The sequence below is a fragment of the Salarias fasciatus genome, chromosome 2, assembly GCF_902148845.1.
Source record: "Salarias fasciatus chromosome 2, fSalaFa1.1, whole genome shotgun sequence".
NCBI classification, from domain to species: Eukaryota; Metazoa; Chordata; class Actinopteri; order Blenniiformes; family Blenniidae; genus Salarias; species Salarias fasciatus.
In genome coordinates this window covers 16,495,881-16,517,303 of record NC_043746.1, presented here as the reverse complement: position 1 = coordinate 16,517,303, position 21,423 = coordinate 16,495,881, and the positions used below count along the sequence as shown (strand labels likewise).

General features: G+C 43.4%; 1 protein-coding gene across 2 annotated transcripts in view; it reads left to right on the top strand.

The window, feature by feature from the left end:
- Positions 1–21,423, top strand: part of macrod1 (mono-ADP ribosylhydrolase 1) — a 128,303-nt gene that overhangs the window by 52,270 nt on the left and 54,610 nt on the right. For both annotated transcript variants that reach the window (XM_030116738.1, XM_030116746.1), the window contains exon 4: positions 16,508–16,537. In XM_030116738.1, coding sequence (XP_029972598.1) covers positions 16,508–16,537 — 30 coding nt within the window. The remainder of the gene's footprint in view (positions 1–16,507; positions 16,538–21,423) is intronic.

The window sequence follows — 21,423 nt, the reverse complement described above, 5'->3', positions numbered from 1 at the left end:
TTTTTGTTTTAAAAATATGCTTTTGAATAATACTTCAAACTGGTATTCTCGTTACCCATGTGAGAAATCAGCAACCCGACGACACAGCTGAGACAACAATACTAACGCGAGACTAAAAGCTGCTTGAAAGAGAAGATTAATCTGTCAAGAGCAGTTCTTTGAGTCCACGGCGCTGACAGAAGTCTTAACAACGGACACACACTGTGCAGAACATGTTGACATTATCTTTTGACACGTGTGGTGTTAAAAACTTAGCAGCTCGGTTGAGCTTGACTTTTTTTTTCCACCAGACGAGTTGACTTCAGAGGTAAGCAGGGCCTGTTAGGACGAATGACGCCTCTGACAGACTGCAGAAAATAAAATATTGTGCCATTCAGGCTCGGAGACAATATGGATGTAACACATCTGTTCCCAGGTCTCCTTTTTTTTAATTTTGTTCAGCAGTTTCACAGTCGGTGAGAAGCCCATTGTGTTGTTTTTTTTGCCCCCCTCTTATATCCTTCTCGGTTTATTGTGTTTCAAATGAAGAGTTATATAAGCAGCGCTCCTCTCTTGCTGTCAGATGGGTGAATGAGAGGAGATCAAAAGGGAGGCGATAGAGAGAGAGTGTCTGCTGCCTTCTCCTCGTCTTTATTCTCGCCACATTCTGCCAATGCAGTTCCCTCTAACTGCATGACTTGCCCTGGTTTTCTCTTTCTCTCTGCCTCTCTAGGACATTACACTTTAATCTCATGTTCTCTTCTGCTCTCTCGCTTTCTCTCTTGCCCCTCTTTTGGCCTCTTTGCCTCTCGCTCTCTCCTGTTGTTCTCCATCCATCCCTCCGTCTATCCGTCCATCTCTGCTTTCTTCTTTAATCCCATGTTTTGTACTGCTTTGGCCCCGAGAATCTCATTCTAATCTGCTGCCTCAATATGGCCCCGTATGACAGATAATCCTGCATTTGTGTGCATGCTGACATGCATGTTTGACTGGGATCAGTCGCATGACGCAACATTTTTTAGGCTTTTTAAGTGTCCTGCAACAACATGCAGCATCAAAGCACATTGGCCCCTGTGTGTGAGATGTTTGTGGAGGGGGGGGGGGCAGGCACGTAAGAAGGGCATGCCTGTTGGGAGACTTTGCTTCTCTGTTGCATGCAAACACACATATATGTGCATGTAACACAAAAAGAGACCACACACACACATTTCCTGCTCACATGAGAGGCGCAGAGAGGAAAAGCGCACCAGGAGAGATGAGAGAAAACATGCAAGTGGGAATTCTTTCTCTTTACAAAGTATAATCTCACTTTAATCTCCCTCTGCCTGCAACTCTCTGAAGCCCTGCTGCTTAAATCTCTTGACTTTTCAGTGTTTCATGTTAAGACTGGTCCAGCAGGTTGCTGCTCAAATGAACACACATCCCTAACTACATGATCACGAACATATATTTTCTTTTTTAAAAAAAAAAATTCAAGATATTCCTGTAAGCATCAACATGCAACCATCATAAGCCATGAAACTGTCAAACCCCGACGAAAGCCCAGCCTCAGAGGACGCTTCACCTTTCTGCACAATGCACAGTCATCAACGCCAACATCACCCTACCTTTTGTTATTCTCTTTTTTTATGCGCCTTTCTCCCGCTCGCTCCCCTCAGGACATCCTTATCATGCCATCCTCTCAAGTTCAGTTATTTCTGCGGCTCCGGCGAGTCCCGGGCTGCAGCCGCTACTCCCGGGCGGATGCAGCCGCGCACGAACCGGGGACCGGGAAACCGGGACCGGGGCAGGGGAGGAGGAGGAGGGGGGAGGTGGAGGATGCTCGGTTCGTCCGCACCAAAAGCTCCGTGGTGTGCACTTGTTATCTCCCACCCTGCTGTTTCTCTCTGTGGTCTGCTGACCGCCGATGTGTCAGTGCATGAATGAGAGAGAGAGGGAGAGAGAGAGAGAGAGAGAGAGAGAGAGAGGGAGAGAGAGAGACGCTAACCTCGGATAAAGTCCCGTGCTCTCCTCTCCGCCGCCGCCTCCCGGTTCTTGTTGCCCCCCACTGCCGCTCCGCAGACATCTAGAACCTACATCAACTTCGCCACTTCAGCTCCTCCGAAGCGGCTCGTCACAGCGGAGCGCTCCCCCGCTCCTCCTCCTCAGAGGTCTCCGTGTCCGTGTCCCCCGAGCGCCGAGCGGCGGCGATAGGTGCGACTAATCTCCGTTTCCAGCGGGTTTCTCTTCCCCCCCACCCCCCGCGAGTCTTCAGGGCGCCTCCATCTTTTTAAATAAACCAACTGTGTTTAGTAACGGCTTGACAGGTGTCGCCTCCAGCGCGCGGTCCATCCTCCTCCTCCCCCTCCTCCTCCTCCTCCTCCTCCTCTTCCTCTTCTTCTCGCGTCAAGCCTCTTTGCAATGTTGGGTATCCGAGAGTATGCGCGTGCGCGCGCGTCTTTCTGTCTCTCTCCGCGCGCGCGTGTGTGCGGCGGGGTCGCTCCTTACAGCGGCTCTCTGAGCTCTGTTACAGGAGGTCAGCAGGTCGCCACGGCCCAGCAATTACCGACAACTCACCACGCATTTTAGAGTGACAGGTACGTGCGCGCGCACGTAACTGGTGGAGCTCAGGGGCCACCTACCACCATTCAGCCTGGGGGCCCTTTAGATGGAAAGCCAGAGGATTTGAGTCCTTGTGGGGCCGGTGGGGAAAGGCTTTTCATACGGAATCTCTGCAGGTGTGACGGGAAACCGAGGCCTGGAACTCATATCATGGGTCAGCACATCACTGTGCTATTATTGTTGAGTTTTCATTGCGATAACCAGGTTTTTAATTTCCCTACGTTATTTTTTAAGGTTAAGAATACGGAGCGTTATCTTACTGAACTGCATGATGGTGAGAACTATTTCAAATAAAATAGCTTTTAACATACACAAGGGGAGGAAAAATGTTAGAAAGGTGAGGTCTTGACCTGCTTCAAGCAAATCTCAAAAAATGATGTAGTTTCAATAAAATCCGTGAAATAAATGCATAAACAATCCAGATTGGATGCAAGGAGGATTATGATTTAATTATTCAAGGAGGGAAGCCTGAAAATATATGCAGAACAACCAAATTATGATGTTAAATTACCTAAATAAAATGCAAACAACCACTGAGAGAAGCAAAAATTAACCAGTGAGTCCCAAACCAGTCGCCATGAGTCTTAAGACAATGATTATATAATAAGCAAAATAACAACACAATATTAGCAGCCAGATAACCAAACATTGAGCTGCAAAATGACCACAAAGTGGTGTAAAAATGACCTAAATGAGACTATAAGTGGCTGTGGATGAATAGAAACAAAACAGAAATGTAAAAAAGATGAGTCATGCAAATCTATATGCAAAACATCTGCAAGGTAGAGGCGCAAAACAGCCAGCAGTCAGTTCAACACGAGTCTCTCCAGGCTCCTTTTTTCACCTCTGTCTGGGTATCTTGACCGAGTCCGGGGACATCTCACTCTCCTTGAGGTATAATGACTGGGAGTCAAGGCTGGTTAAATTGATATTGATGTTCTTTAATTCGAACTTTGTGACCAGTGATTTTTATTTGCCTTCGTGGCACAGCTCACACAATTAATTTATATTTATTACCTTTGAGCTGTTGTCACACTAGAGTCACCCCAGCTCGGCCCTTTAGATGCTGCTCACACAGCAACATTAAATGTCGCTTTCATTGGCAGAACCTGATCATGCCGGACCAAAGCGCAAACACATGCAGGCCCCTGGCTCCCCCAGCCACACTCACACGTGCACAGCGGCAGCTCATCTGCACCCAGAGCATCTGTAGAGGGCCCATGTGGGCCCCTTGGGGCTCCGGGTGCTGGTGCAGCTGCACCACCAGCACCCTCTGGCGCTCTTCCAGAGATCGCCTGCCAGGATTTAGTCTGATTCATTTAAGAGACTACCATAGTCCGACTCGCAGGGCTGTTCAGGATAAGACATTATTACCAATATGTGAAAGTTTAAAAATTGGATAATGACCAGTTTTCATTTTTTAAGTGGACTAGCTCAGAGCCCTCGCTGCTTTCTGAAAGATGAATGTGGCTGGAGAATGACTCAAAGCCCACAGTTTGTTTGGCGTTTCGGCACATTCCTCATGCTAATCCACCTGCATGCATTGCAATAAAAGGATATATGTGCTTTAAGGTAATATTGGGTGACTGATCATTCTCATTTCACTGCGGAGGGAATATCGAGCTGTTTAGCATAATTTTATGTGACGCCCTAAGGGGCGAACAAAGTGACCCGAACCCCTCAACTGCATTACAGCCAAAGACAATTCAATTTTTTCCTTTTAACAGTATCAGAGCCTATTTTTGTAAGGACTACACATTTCTTATCTCCTGTTGGGAATTATTGTTAAATAGGGGATCCTGTCACAGTCGGTTTAACATTTTTTCAGTTTGTTTTACAGCGTTTGTAATGAAAAATAGCAGCCATAATCCAGCAGGAACTATTAGTATGACTGTGGTAAATTATTGTAATTTATGGTGTAGTTATCCCTCATGGTATCACTTAAATCGCTCAGTGCAGGCAATTATTGTCTTAACTAAAAGTAGGTTAAAGCTTTGACTGTGTTCTCGCTTTATGTGTCCTGCAAAAAACTCAGAAATTACGCAACCACCAAACAGAAATTGGCTCAAAAAATGTGAAGATCTCATTACTCAGTTTAATTTGAACTCATTATAATATTGACTTGAAGTGATGTTATTGATATCTCTCATATTCAGATTCTGCATTCATGCACAACTTATTTTCTCTCAGAAATCATCTTTGCAAGGAGAGAAAAAAGGTGAAATATGTCAACGCATATCTCATTGCTCCAAGTGGAAACGGGGCCTCGGAGACCTCTCTAGGCTTGGTCACATGCGTAGGAAGAAGCCCAGGTTACTTGGGCCAGTTTGCTTTGAGAAACCAAAGGTAAATCTACAAAGTAAAAGCTTTTATCGTTCTCCATCCAACAGCTGACCTTTCATAGCTGGAGGTTTGTTTTGCCTCGCACTTAGGTTACTTTGCATTCACCTGATCAAACCTCACCGGGATGATCAGCTCCGATTGCAAGTTACACATCAAAAAGCAAAGAAAGTATTTCTCCAAACTGACCTCAGACTGCTAGCGCTGGGACAATATGCTTTTCTCCCGATTTGATTCTTAGAAATTTCAATTCTTGTGCCGATAGTACCGATCGCTCTCTTTTCAAAAGCCTGGACTGCATGTAAAAGAGGCAAAAAAAAGAAGTATAGAAAAAATATGTAGTTCTCTGAAGGTTAAGCTTTCCAAATCTGAAACCTTTCTAACAGAATGAATGAAATATATTGACTTTCTGAAGTAAGCTACTCCGTTTATCTGCTCACAACACAAACAGGCGCATTTAAATTAATATACTCCATAACAAAGTGAAGTTAAATTCTCTTTTCAAAGCCTGGCCTGCATGGAAAAGAAACAAACAAATATAGAAGTATTTAGCTTGTTTAGCTCAGTCACTTCTATCAGAAAATAATGTCAGTCCAAAATGAATAAAACCACTGTGAGTCTTCGTATGAAATCAACTTTGAAAGGTATTCTTTCAAAACCCTGGGTTTCAAAAGCAGTAAATAAAATATAAAATGCAATAAAAAAAAAAAAACAAAAACAAATATTTTTTCAACTATGCTCTTCATCAAGATAGTGATTGGGGAAAACAGGAGCTGGTCGATGCGCTCTGCTGAGGCTGGTCCTCTGAGTGGTGTCACAGTCCCTGCTGTAGAGAACCTGCGTACAGCAGAGAAGTTTGTTCCTGCGCAGTGAGGTTTAGTCGTCCTCGCAGAACACGCCGTGCGTGCATTACAGTTTATAGATAGCTTTTGACATGTCCGTGTCAATCAATTTTTTTTTCTCCCGCCCCTAGTACACACTTCAAACCACTTCCTCTGTATTTGCATGTTGGGAATGTTTTAAGTTCATAAACAGAAAGGGGTTCCTGTTGGGTCACGTGACACAAAGTATGAATTTTGTCTCTTTAAAGCTAAATTTCAAGCTTTTTTTGGGGGGGCTTGTAAGTTTTTCTTGAAACATAAAACTCGCCAAATGAAATTGCTCAGGTTTGAATCTGTCACTGTGTTACATCATAACCCTTTCATTGTGCTGCAGAGTGTAGAAACAGTTCAATCAAATTGATTTTTTTTTATTAATAAAATACTTTGTTTACAAGGTGAGGGGGCTCAAGCTTTGTGTTTGGCAATTGCACTGAAAATGTAACGGTTAACAACACACAGCTAGAAAAGCTTAGAGCTGTATTCTACAGCGTGACTGAGAGACTACGTCACCTCCACAGAGGTTCCCACAGACTGGACCGTTTTAGTAGGCCTGGAAGTTCATTAGTTGCCACAAACATGAGCACAGCAGGAATTTTGACGGCACAGTGTCAACCACTACCGAACCATGGATGGAAAGCACTATGCTCTGCTTCAGTCTGGAAGAACATCGTCTGATTTATATTTTATGTGCATGAACAATACCTTCAAGGTACAAAGAAAACAATAGTTGAGCCACTGTTCTAGTTGCATTTATGCATAGTGAGAAAGCTCAGTGTGGAAGTTGAAGGAGAATGAGAGCATCGTTCAACATTTGACCTTATAAATCTGCACACTGTCGCTTCACTGGTGTGGTATTGATTGTTATAAAATGTTTTGCTGCCTTCCTATTGGCTGTCAGTATCTGTAGCTAGTGGAAGCAGCCACACTGTGCAGTGAGACAGGGGTCATGAAATTTCTCACACTGTCAGTAGATAATCTCAGACTGTCTGTGGTCACAGAACGGGGGTAACAGCCATTAGCACGCCTCTCTGACCAGAAGGTAAGGTAAGGTAAGGTGAGGCAGCTTTATTTGTAGAAAACGTTTCAGTGTCGATGCATTTCAGAGTGCCTTTCAGCAGCATGTTCAGTTGAGCACTGTACTTGATAAGACCATCACCTTTCAGACAAGGAGAAAAATATTGTCAGGATTGCTCATATCTTGTCTAAGACAGACCAATATTGCACATTGTAGCCTATCTTTAATCCTGTAGTCGTTTTCATATGGATTACAGAGGCTCATTTTGGCGAGCTTTTTGGATTCCAAATACAAGACTGTTGGTTCGATCACTGAAGTCTCCCAGTTCATGAGACGTTTATCTCATCAAGACAAGCATGACCAAGGTTCTTCCAATGGTGTAGCATCCATAATCATCAGTGTGACACATTATGAGCAGCTTTCCATTCCATTGTTGGTCTACTTTCTCAGAATTCCATGGATCGGTATTTTTCAGGGGAAGCAGTGGCCTAGAGGTTAGAGAGGACTTATGATTCAAAGCCTGAATCCCACAGCTGATGGGCTACCACCATGGCAGTCATATGGGTAAAACGATTTTCCCAAGCGATTGTTAATGTGTATGTACATGTTTGTTTTTATTTATATCTTTCTCCTGCTGCAGTAACTGTTGTTACCAAAGGGTTTTAAATGTGAAAAGCAGGATTAATATTGCAACAACACAACATCCGCAGTCGTCTTGTTTTTAGCAGCATATTAGTCATCCTGTATTCATTTTCAAGTTGAGTGAACTCTTTCATCTTGTCTCCATTTCTTTTTGCATTAATTTTCACCGAATTGCTCCCAGCGGCGTCGTGCCATATTGTCGCTCACAGGTGTGAACGCGTAGTAAGAACATAATGTAATTAGCAACTTTAGGATCCTCGCATGAAGCCACTTATAAATGTACCATGTTAGGTTATACTTATACGCGCCATACGTCGCGGCGGCGGGAAGAATGTCGCTCGCAGGTGTAAATAAGACCGCAGGAAGCCTGAAAACATATTCAAAGTAAGTCGGTAAGTCATGGAGGTGTGTTTGCCCGCCGGGCAGGAAAAAGCAATAAAGAGCTGCGAACACAGGTGCAAGAAAAAGCAGAGGCAGTAAAACACATTTCCGCTGAGTGTTCTTTCAATTTCTACATTTTAGCCCCATTGCTAATTACTATTTTGTCAAACTGGATTGTTTTCTTTGATGCTTTAACTCTGTTAAATGCATCATAAATACACCAATAAAAGATATATCTTTGAAGGGAAAACCTTTCATTTGACTAATTTTGTGTTTTTACAGGGTCACTCCTTTTAATCTCCCTGCCTTTCTCCGCTGCTGCATTTAGCTGCTCTGTAATCCTGCTTAATCTCATACAGAGGTGTATCACCGTGTCCTTCTTGAGTTAAGGACGCCAGAAAATTGACTGGCACCCTCAAGAGGAGTGAATGCATGATGGCTAGAAATTAAATGACTGAAAGAGGAATAATGACGGTTAGGGCAAGTGAACAGGGGAGAGGGAGGGAGGGAGCGAGGGGGAGGCGGGAGAGTGAGGAATACACAAACAGGTTGCTCTGGGGCCTGGGGAATAGGGGGTGGGGGGTGGGGGGTGGGGGGGGGGGGGCATGTAGAGTAGAAAGAAAAATAAGATGGAGGGCAACAGAAAGACAGACACCAAGTTCAGCATGGGGTGTCATGTAAAGCAGGTTGTACCATTTTCTTCATCATCACCATCATCCCTATCATCATCATCACTCCTGACTTATAACCTGATCCTGTAGACACACACACACACACACACACACACACACACACACACACACACACACGCAGGATTAAACCAAGCCAAAGAACAAATGAGAGCTCATATCCTTTATTTAGTCTCTTTTTCCTCTGTCACATCCAACTCCGTCCACCGCTCCACCGTGCATTTAGCTCCTGTCCTCTCCTGATACGTCAATCTAACCAGGCCTCCCTTTCCCTACTCTTGTTCTCTCACTGTCTTGTCGTGTCTCTCCCCCCTGTCCCCCCCCCCCCTCAGTGTGATCACTTACCTCTCCAGAAAGAAGAACAAGTACACTCCATTTTGTTTTATGTTTCCCAGCAAATTTAGTCCTGCGTCTCCCTTCTCCACCCTCGAGTCTCTTTCAGTTCCTCTCTGTCTTTCTCTCTCTCTCTCTCTCTCTCTCTCTCTCTCTCTCTCTCTCACTCACTCTCCCTTCCTCCCTCCTCTCTCCCTCTCTCTCTCCCTCCCATCATCCCTGAGCCCTTCCTCCGTCCCCCGACACCTCGTGCGCTCCTTTCCCTCCTCCACCCCCCCTCCCTGTCAGCCCCCTCCCCTCCCTCTTCCCCTCTCTTTTCGCTCTGTATGTAGTTGTATAACTTATCACCCTGATCCCTTCCCTGCTCGATAATTGGTGTGTCTCAGAAGCAGATGCTAGCGCGCTTTATTTAGCAGCTCAGTATTAGCTATTCCAATTAGCCGCCTAATACCAATAAGAAAAAGAAACTGTTGGCCCCCACGTATTCAGCGCCATGGGAGAGGGGAGTTTCGTGTTTGTGTTTGCCCATACAACAACTGTGGCCAGTGTGTGTGTGTGTGTGTGTGTGTACACACGCACAAACACACACACAGTCACACTCCATCTATACAGGTTGAGTGTACATGTTGTGGGTTTTAGCAGATGGTGAAACACTTCCCCTGGAGTATCGACATAACCCCCCCAACGCTCTCTCTCTCTCTCTCTCTCTCTCTCTGTCTCTCTGTCTCACTCTCTCTAATTAACTAGGTTTCAGTAACAAACCTTTGGGCTTTGCTGTCGCCATGGTTACCCAAACACGACTGTTCGTGTAACTGCTGACAAGTGCGGTGTATGTGCACGCACGTCCTGAGGTTCACACCCCTCTGCTCCTGTATCCTCCGTGTGTGTGTGTGTGTGTGTGTGTGTGTGTGTGTGTGTGTGTGTGTGTGTGTGTGTGTGTGTGTGTCCGTGTGTCTGTCCACTTCCCTACTGCATGATTGTGCATGCACATGGGCATTTTGGTTGCTTTGATTCCTGTGTTTCCCTCCCGGGGCTCAGACGCTGGTTCTATCCGTGGTGCCTATGGATCACACAGCCGTTTGTACGCAGGAACATAGAAATTTGATCAAAGATGTAGTGGAAGTTAGAGAAGACAGTGTTAATATCAGTACTATTTTCAATGAGTAAAGATTAAAGGTAAGACTGATTTAAAATGGAAGAGTTCACATTTGTGACAGAGAGAAAGCAACAGTTTAGTCTGAATCTCGCTAAATTTAAAGTATTTTAATGTTCCGTCATGCTAAGACAGCACTGGTTATGAACTCAGTCCTGGGATACAAAAATGACACTGTCACGCCAAAGTGAGGGTTAGCAGCCATTTGCACATTACCATTCGATACATTTTTTTTTAAAGCAGTATATGAAAGGAGCGGTTTCACTGTGGATTCAGTGCTTCAAACGAAGTAGGTCATGCAACGTGTTGTCCATTCATGTCTGAAGGCAACAGTGTTTTTATACCAGTCCCAGCCTCCTCCTGGCTGCATCGCACTGCCTCCCTGATCTTCCTCCAAGAACTCCTTGTCTTCTTTCGCATGTCTTTGTTGTCTTGATTCATTAGATCGTACAAATGGGGATAATGGTCCAAAAATTTCAGTCTGTCCTCAAAGATGTTTTGCGGTGTTTTCCTTCTCGGTTGTGCACACGAACAGTGACGGGAGGGGAGAGGGAGCCGGAGAGAGAAATTCAAATCCGGCCTACATTCAGACCCGGGCGGACACAGCCGGTTTGTGTGAGAAGTGGTCATGATTGCCATTTTATTAGCATTTGGAGGTGTATTTGTTTGATTTCCGAATGTGCCTGCCCGAGCACGGACAGCATCGCCTCTCACTGAGACATTTCCAGCTGCTGCAGCAGACTGTGACAGCAGACAAATATTCACCAATCTGAAGCCTCAGCTGTCAGATTTTGGTTTCAGTGCATCTCAAGTCAAAGCAGGAATACTCTTTAAAAGTGCATGGCGGCCTCGGTAATCCAGAAGGCAGCGTAATCAGGGAGCAAGTTTTTCTTGACTGGCGGAATTTCTCTATCACTCGGGGAGGGTGTTGTCTGGGTTTTCATTGTGATAACATTATTGGAAATGCTGGACTTCGACTGACGAAAACGTAGTCAAGGCACGTAGCAGGAAAGGAGGTGGATAAAATACATTTCCGCAGTGTCTGGTACCACTTGACACCTGTGAAAGCATATCATTATGAAGTTAATCAAAGGGTAATTTGCTGTAAATAACAAGTAAAAAAAAATTGGTGATGAAAAGACAACATTATTCCCATCACTGAGGAATTTAGATGTTTTGAACTTGATGTGTTTCGCTAAAGTGAAGCCAACCGCTCATAATGTACTCAGAGGACACAGAGGAACTTGTTAAATTGAGCATAACACTGTACATTATGTGGCTTGTACTAAAAATGTGGTTTAAGAAAAAAAATAATTTTAAATCCACGTGCTTCAATTTTTTCCATACATGACTAAATTATCTTATGAGGTTTATGTTTTATAGGTGAAGAAATACTCGTAACTATGCAATAGCTTAGTCAAAACCTGCGATGCATAGCCTTCAAATTATGAAGTGCTGAACACCGAATTTCCAAACAGCAGGTGTAATTACATATTTTTGCACTCATTCAACCCTGCATGATAGCATTTCACTTCGAAACAATGTCATATAACCATGTTAATTCATGTTTATATTTAAAACGCTCCATAATTGAGAGTAATTTGATTTAGTCTCTTAAAACTGTCAGCGTCTGCAGTAATTGGGTTTCTTAGCAACTAAGTTACACAATGCTGAAGTCCTTATAACTTCAGGCATTTAGTCAAGTGTCTCTAATCACTGTTTTCATATAAGGATATATGAAGTTCCGATGCACAGAGATGCTTTTGAGTGCAATTTCCTTTCTTTTAGAGGAATAGTATATCAGAGGGAAGGACACGCAAGAAAGATATAACCAACATTAGAGGTCAACTGGGACTCGGCTGCTGAGGAGATTTCTGTCCAGGTGCTGTGTATTTAAACCACTCGGCCATCAAGCTGCAGTGTTAGTGTTTTGGTTCACTCACGCGCACACACACGCACGCACATTTTTTTATTGCGCTGCTGTTAGCTGCGGCTGCTTCGACAGTCCTTGTGTATGTTACCTGCTCAAGCAGCAGACAGACACAGTTAGAAATTCACAGGTGAACATATGGGACATTTAGCAGCTAAAGAGCCAGATATTTCTTCAAGGACTGAGTGAGGATCAAAAGCAGAGTAGAAAGCAGGGTAAGTAATGGAGGCGCTGCAGAAACACATGGATACATAATGACAGGTTATTTTGTTTGGCAGCACACGGAGGTGTGAGAGGAGTAACACTTCGCTAACAAGCTCGCCACCAGCTTAAAAATACATGTGAATGTTGTTCTCACAGCTTTTTTCTGCTGAAGTCAGGGAACCTGGACCTCTCAGGAGGGTTTATGACCCACTCCACTCCAGTCTGGGATGACTGCGGGGTTCAGCCCAGTGCTTTGTGTCTGTGTTGCATCCTTTTACCTTCAGGCTGATTTGTCTTTTTCGCGGAATGAAAAACCTTCCACTGTTCAAGAATTCAGCCTTTAGATGGCCTTGGGCGTGTTAGTCAACACAGACGAGCATTAACAAGAGCCAGTATGTGATACAGCCTTGATGTACAGCTCGCAGCTGATCAGTCCAGGATGAATGGGAGACTTAATGGAGACAATTTGTTTGTCTGAGGTTTTCGTTCTTTTAATCCAAATGAGCATCATTCCAGTTCATCCCAGGTTATTTCGATCCTCAGACAAGCAATGGTCCTGCATTGTCGCATGAAACCGTCTCTTTATTTTTTTCTTCCTAACAATGCCATGAGAACCTGCACATTTCAAATTAGAGCCCGAATATACCCGCTGTGGGAGACGTTAGTGAGACGGCGGTTAACATATACACAGAAGAGCAGTGTGTTTAAAGACTGAAATTAAGTGGTGTTTACCATTAATGAGACAGGGAGGGATGGAGAAAATGTTGAAGAATGCAGAGTTCTTTGGGAAAAAAAAAAAAACCCAGACATCTGTGGGGTTTAGTTGCTAAAGCAACTCGCTTCAGACTCAGTTTGAGTGCATACCCAGCTGCTACAATGCCTCCTGGCAAAGAGTAACTAAAATGAGAGCTGCCTCCCCCCCCCCCCATGTGCTCTGATGTAACTTCATAACTGTCCCTTGCAGAGTTATTATGTGCTTATCAGATTATCCTAATGTGGTCACAGCGTCAAGAACATGATGCACGAGCGGAGGAAGATTCGGAAAGCACATTTTGCATGAATTTTATGTTGAGATTTGAGCTTTCTGGAGGCGCTGCAGATGTCCTCGAGCTAGCACTGCTGACACCACACGCTCGTGGATACGCGGGTGCGAAAAACACTCGGGCATAGCATATGTCAGAGGGAGCCACAGCCAGCCTGATCACCATGGCAGCAACTTACACTCTTTAAGCATGTGATTAGACTCAAGTAAAAAAAAAAAAAAAGGCAAAAGTTTGGGACGCACTGGTCAGCTTCAGCACTGGCAGTGAATCAGTATTTGCATTTCTGTAAAAACATCTCATTATACTTTTGCTTGATTTGAGTTACAGTCACCTTTTTGTCACACAGGTTAAAAGTTGCTGCATGGTTAACTTAAAAAAAAAAAAAAAAAAAAAAACAAATTGAGCAAGATTTCCAATTTCTTTCTTCTCAGAGTTGTTTATTGTCCTCTGTGCTGAAGCCTCAGCAGGAGTTTATTCATTAGCTTGTCAGGCAGTGGAGCTGCTCACTCAGGTTGTTCCGTACTTCTCAGGACTGACTGAGGAGACGCAGCCTGATCGTTCCTTCTCCATCCGTCTAATCATGGACACAGTTATTCCCGCAATGCCGGGTGAACACAATTAACTCTCCGGCTGGCAAGACCAGCCAAACCGCCTCGAGGACTCGGATTAAGAACTGCTACTGTTGAGAAATGCTGACATCGATTGTAAATTATATTATGAAGGACACGCATGTATTCATTTATGTAAACACGACTCAGAGCTTCGAGGTGTTTTTTTTTTCTTCCCTCTCGTTTACCCAATTACATGTAGAAGTTGAACATGTCTGGGAAGATCAGAGTTTATGGAGAGCACAACCACATCCAGCATACAGCAAATAAATAAGTATTCTGAACTGAAGTCAGTGCCGAGGTGACGTTTTCTGTGGGATGCTGCAGTGAAAGGTCAAGGCAACTTCCTCTTGTGAGAGAGATGATGTCTTTTTATGTTTTTATGTCTGAAGTTTAGTACGAAGTTGCCCAAGACTTCCAAGACATTAAACCATCACTTGCTTGAAGATGCCTGAAGAAACACGAACAGCCACAGAAATCAAACAAGTCAGATTTGAATTAGAAACCAAGAAGTAAATGCAAGCTAAAATTCTTGCATTGGCAAAACAAAAGCCAATGTGTGTCCCTTCAATAGCAGCTGAATGAGGGAATTCATCCATCTCCGAGCGTCGGGGTCATATTGCAGGGGAGTCTGCACAGCCTGCTCAGGCAGGCACTCCATCAGGGAAATGGCACAAATAGACTGTCAAACCTGCACCCATTTACCTCTATGGGCAATATAGAGCCACCAAGTGACAATATGCTTGTCTTATGATTGTTTGAGAAAGATGGAGCACCCTGAAAAATACTGTATATGTACTGAGGGAACATTGAAAAGAACACACAGAAGCCCCCGATCCAGCCAGCAAACCAAGGTCTTCTCACTATGAGACAGGAGTACGAAGCGCTTGAGTAGTAATCCTCTGTGAAACACTGTTGTTTTGGCTTGTGTAACATGATATATGTGTATATGAGGGCTGTGGGAACAAAATAAAGTATTGAATTGTTGATTTGTTGATTAATTATCCAGTCCTCATCAGATTTGTGAAACATTGTGTTTAGTTTGATTAACAGTATGAATATTCACATTGTGATGCTCCAAAACACAGAAAACAAGTTAATCCTCTCAACAGAGAAGCTGAAACCAGGGAATGTTTGCTATTGTTCCTTGAAAAAAATGAACATATGACCAATCCGTCTGCTACTTGTTGATTGGCTGATAAGTTAACGGGCCATTAGTTTCCGCTCTGAGGTGATGGGCCTGGATGCTGGGAGAAGGTGCTCAGAGCTACTGCTGAATTCACCACTGGTGAATACTAAATGTTTTGTTATTAGGGCTCCAACTAACAGTTACCTTCATTATTCATTAGTCCAGAGGTCTTTAATCTGTAATACAGGCCCCACTAGAGGGATATAGAGCTTCTTTAAGGGGGGCAGCAGACCAAGGAAAACCAAGATAGTCTAATAAATTTGAAGGAAAATGCTAAATAACAGGCTAGCAGGTGCGCTTGTGCTTACCTGGAATCATATCTTTTTCCCCAAATAAATTCCCAATGGGTATTAGACTATATAAGGATTTTTAAAGTCTCCCAACTCTTTCTAAACGGCTCAATTAGTTATTCATGAATGTGACGATCGCCCTGGATGACAGATCAGCGTTTTCTCAATCCACCGAACTCATCTGTAGCATTTTGGTTTTCAATCAGAGAATTAAATTCAACATAATCTTTTACTCTTTCAAAGGAAGGTTCTGATGACACACTGATAGAAATCCTCCTGTCCGGATGACACTGCAGTCAGATGGCAGGAGGGAGTGAAGCCTTGTTTCTGATTCAGTCAGGCTCCATGTGAATGTCTGTCATGTAACCCCGCAGGTTTAGAAGACCACATGATTCTTAGGTTTTTAATTGACCTGAAAATATTTGAAAGGTTCAAAGGATGTAAAGTTTGCAACAGTGACCTGTACCTTTAAGTCTCAGAGAAGCTCTCACATCCATATTTAATGCTGATGGGCTTCCAGCTAAAGTTCGATGTGTGTGTGTGTGTGTGTGTGTGTGTGTGTGTGTGTGATATCCTTGGTGTTTGTGAATCCTCACATCAATCCAGTCCGTTTGTACATAAACGTGTCTGATCCCTGGAAAAAATGACTATTTGAGCACCAACTGCTGTTATCACACTGAGTGTGGTCTGGGAGTTTCCTCCACAGTATGGATCTGGCTATGCTTGTTAAAAAAATAATCAACTAAGGCTACTTTGAACTCAATTTAAAAAAATACACACAATTTCAATGAGGAGCAAAACAGCGTCCTGTATTTTCACATGGAGCCCTGTAATCTCTCTGGCTCCAAACTGAAGAAGCTGCTCTAAGAGCTGTTGATGGTTTATAAATAAAGGTAATTATTGTACCAAGGATTTTTGTTTAGTTTGTAGAAGAAAAAACAAACAAGAAAACATTCATTAGTTTGTGAAAGCTTCACATCTCAGGGTGACAGAATTTCTCATGTGTCCTTCATTTACCTGTGTATATATATATATATGTATGTTTGTTTGTATTTTATTTTCTCTAAATATATTTTCCCTGATTTGAAAAGCGTCTTTCTTTCCGCCCTTTTTCACCTCGTTCCTTTTGTCAGTTCCAGTCCCAGTTGAAGGTTTGAGCCACACGCTTCACTTTAACCCGCAGTTCAGCTATATTCACCATCGTTCCTTCTTTCTCTTCTCTCTTTCAGCGAACAAGAGTCTGCTGGGCGGTGGGGGAGGTAAGTCACAACCTGTCTGCTACTTCGGCTGTGTGGGTTCCCATGCCTGCACGGCTCAGCTGTTATTAATGCCACAGCTTTGTGGTGCAAAGCAGTCCTCTGCGGACACCAAATAATTATTAGATGCGGATTACGCAGTGTAATTTAGGATCCGAAAAAGCGTGTGAATGTCTAACGTCCTCTGTGTGGCGTCTGCCTGTATTCGTCCCTGTGTTGGGTAGCAGGTAGCTCTTTGTTGTAGCAGGTGTTCAAGGTGCTTTTGCATGCCGCTCACTGCGTCTGCCCGCCTCGCCCGCCTTTCCGTGTGCTCGTGCGCGCAGGTGCGAAGTCAATAGTTCATAATTTATGGGTGTGGAGTGCTGTGGATATAAACAGTCATTTTTCAGTGTATTGTTGACTCAGTGCTTTGCTCCGCGCGTGTGATGTTGGACGTCCGCCGCTAATCGATACTCGTAATAAATCTGAACGGCTAATGCAGCGGCCACATTTACTGAAACATGTACGCACACGCTCACACCCCTCACTCAGCGTGTGTGTGTGTGTGTGGTGTGTGTGTATGTCCCAATGCAAATATGGGTGCTGGCTCATTTGCCTGTGGTTATTTTCTTTTTCTTCATTTGGATAAACAGCTTTAGCATTTTAGACCATTTGAGCCTGGTTGTCATATTTAACCTTCTTATTTGTATTTTTTTTTTTGTACGCATGCTTTTTATTTATTTATTTTTTACTACCAATCTCTATGGTGATAGACAGAAGGACACATCTGTATGTGCTCCTGCTTATCTGCATTCATGTGGATCTGCTTATCTGAAATGATATGTGGATCTACGCAATAGGCGTACACACACACATACACACACACACACACACACACACACACACACACACACACACTCGTCACGTAGTAAAGGACCCCAGGATCTCCTACATCATCCGCCGGTCTCTGATGGCTTTGTACAGACAGATGGTTTGAAAGTGTGTGTGTGAGAATCGGACAGTGTGCTTCAGTGTAAAACATGTTCATGTTGTTTGTTTCTTTTTTTTCCTCTGTTTCTTTAAAGATATTTATATTCAGCTCAATCTATTCACCGGATCTGTATTCATTTTAAAACCATCCACCGATTGGCTGGATGAGTCTGGATGTCCAAAAGCCACCAGCTGAATTTGTTTTTTCACGCGTTTCTTTGTCATTCTGTTTTCTCTCCGGCTTCGTCGATTCCTTTCATGTTTTATTGTATTTATTTCCCTCTCCATGCCTTTCCTTCCAGTTATGTCCTTGGGGGTTTGGTACGGCCGATCGAGCCTGCAGTAGGTGTTAATTAGAGAGAGGGAAAGGTAGAGACGATGGGAAGAGTGAAACAAACAGGACAGACGAGGGGGAAAAGACGCTCAGAGCGAGAAGACGGGAGAGACGAAGGCAGCTCGGGTCCAATAGTGTTTGTGATGAAGTCACCTGGGATGGGCTAATGCAAAAGAGGAGCGGCGTGAAATAAAAACACATCATTCAGTATGCACCCCCGTTTGCCAGGATCACACTTCGCACTGCATTACTGAGTGTTCATTCATTCAATTTTAGGGGTTTTTTTTTTTTTCAACAGATGTGAGGCAACAAAAGGCCTTTACAGTGCTTTACCACTCCGTCTCAAGGGTACCTGGGTAAATGTCATTCAGTTAGATCAAATGCACACCTGCCGACATTGTTTTCGCTCTTCAATCTAGAGGAGTGCTGAGCTCAGGAAGCACATCAACAACAAACTCAAGGGCAGGAAATTAACCTGTTTTTTTTATGTCCACTGGCTGCAGATGCTCATTTACACCAGAGCTTATCTATCATTTCAACATTTTACTGCTTTGATTGATTTTCTAAAGCAGAAAAGAAAACCGAGATAAAGGTTGGAGGTGTAGTCAGACAAACATTCAACTGTGGATTTATATTTTTTCCTATGTGTGTGTGTGTGTGTGTGTGTGTGTGTGTGTGTGTGTGTGTGTGTGTGTGTGTGTGTGTGTATATATTGCGACTTTGTGCAAAGCAACATAAAAACTAATATTTTAAATTTTTTAAGCATCATATTTTTTAACACTTTGGATAAGACTTAGAAGAACACACACTCTTTAACAGTTGATAAGAACAAAGCTCCAGAATATAAGGCTGCAGATGCAAATTAAGTCTGGAGAAACAGAACAGTGTCAAGGCACTCATCTGATGAGGGCCACAGGGGAAAAAAAATGCTGAGTTGAAACTTCTCAAAAGCACACACGCACCCATAATTCTTAAATGGCAGAAGTTTGTAGCAATCAGGACTGGACAGAAAGGGGCCCGCTCGGCCAAACTCAACAATCAGGGACAAAAGGCCTTTATAAGAGAGGTGGCCAAGACCTCAAAGGTCACTGTGTATATCGGTGGAATAACTTTTTGAAGCATAATGCTGAGAGCAGCACTCCTCCAATCAGAGCTTCATTGCAGAGTCTGAAACAAAAAGATAATCTGATGTTAAACATGTAATGTAATGTGAGAATGTTGTCTTTCATGTATGTTTCAGTCGCTGTACAACAGGTTTCCCTTGAGGATGATGAAGTTCACCTTAACCTTGTACCGTGCTGCGATGAACGGGATAAACATGTATTTTAGAAGCATTGATAAGAGATGCGTTGTCATAATTGGTGTAATGTTGTTATGATCCTCCAACCTAAAGAGAAAAATAGTTGGGAAGCTTGACACAAAGTATTTATTCAACGTACTGTATACATACAGTCTCTGCCAGTCTTATTTTGAAGGACTGCCTTTCAGATTGTTGGAGCCAGGACAGATTTGCCTTCTAGGTCACCATATGTCAGTGTGTACCTTTGGGATGTGTGGCACTGCACGGACGTGTTTGTCCGCAAGGTTTTCAGCCTCCACTGAAGTTTCTGATACAGGGGGGGGGAAAAAATGAATAGCTGAAGAACTCCTGTGGCCTCAAAAACTAGAAGCTATAAACTCAACTGAACTGAATAAATGTAATCTGTAACATAGTGCGACTCTTAGTGTATTTAAAGTGGACAGGTCGTGTCTGGCCAGTACTCAACCTTTCTAATCGCAGCAGCGTTCGGATCTAGTGTTTGTACGGATAAATCCCTGCTTTCTCCCAAAGTCCCTTTATTAAAAATCAGCTTTGTGAACTCCTTGCTGAGCCCTGGCAGAAAACTACTTTCTACTACTTCAGCCAGGACAAAAAGACCCACCTGATGTGGCCAGCTCTGAGCCTTATCTAAACTTTAGAAGCACTTTGCCTCAAATACGGCTCTGCTTATTCTCCTGGCCTGCGCTTTTATAGTTCACCTCCTCAGGCAGGCAGCCAGGGCTGGAAGTGTTGTCGGACCGCCTCGTGTGGCTCGGCTGTGGACGGTTTGTAGTATTTCTTCGGCGGCGTCGCCACACCTCTCTCAGCTCTGACAGCAGGCTGAGAGCTCTGTCTGCGCCGCCTCGGCCGTGGCCTGCAGCCCCCTGCTCGTCGGAGGACGTCGTCCCTCGTGTTTGATGGTTTTCACAGTGATATTATTTCCAGGCTGCTCTGGGATCACTGCAGATGTGTGGGTTTTATTTTATTTCCACACCAACTGGAGCATAACTCTGTGATAGCTGATGTTTGCTTGGCTATGCAGCAGTTTGATTTTCTTTCATTTTAGTGACCGAATTCCAGGGGGACACGCTCTTAGAATGGTAAAAATTATACTTCACTGAATTTTTAGAATAGCAGTGTTTTTACAACACTGTGTGCTCAAGCGCAGATTTTACTGCTTTCAAATAATCAGTTTCGTTTTTAGATTTAGATGTTGCAGAATTCAAGCGCTCATTATCAGAGAGTGGGTATAACATCCCGGCATATTAATCTGATTTATCAATCCATAAGAAAAATATAGAAACTTTCATCTCATTCGTTATAAGAACAGACTTGCAGAGAGTGACAATTGATGTCTTTAATCAGGGAAGCTTTCTGGATTCCGTTTGAATTGTGGTTTGTAATTTTGTGCTCTGTTCTGAATTCAACTCTTAATGTTTGAATTTTCAGTTTTTGAGGAGTTATAAAATAAAACGTATGTTTAAGGTCGTGGGTATCCTTTTTTTTTCCTTATTACACTACAATGATCGGGATGTGTTAGCGTTTCTAAAATGCAGATTAAGATTAATCAATATTCAAAACTAATCAGAACTATTAAACCCTCTTTTAACTTCCAGACAGTACATTCATTACACAGGAGCTGCTCACACTCAGACGCTATTAGCCACGCTCGAACAGAATAATATCCTAATGACAACAAATCTGGCATCTTGTCATCATCAGTATAGATTTTCTACAAGCCGTACAGCAGAAGTTGTGTCGTTAATAAAACACAGTGCAGCCCTGGTGTGAAAGTGCAGCTTGTAATTCCAGTACGAAATGATGGTTCACAAACCGTGGTGCCTCAGTTGCCTCCACACTTATAGTGAGTGCAAAAGTGTGTCTGTGAAGCCAACGTATATTTCCTTTTGAGTGCCTGGCTAGTGCGTTGATAATGGCCAGGAAATTGAGTGTTAAACATTGCACACTCCGTGTTGTAGTGTCAATTTTAAATGTGCAGCATAAGAGGAGAGAAACCCAGCAGCTGCAGAACCAAACACTTCAAACCTCGGATGATATACTAGTGCCTCTGACAGCAAGGTGTTTCAAACATCCTCTTACACAAAAAGTAATAAATTCTCTTCATGAAAGCTGTGCCAGCAAGATGATTTTGTTGCCAAATCGACATGTGACACGACATAATCACTAATGACCAAATCAGCCTATTTTGGTGGTTATAAACACTGCAGTACCCAGGAGTAATAACTGATAATGTAATGTGATGCACTTCTTGGTTCATTAATTGAA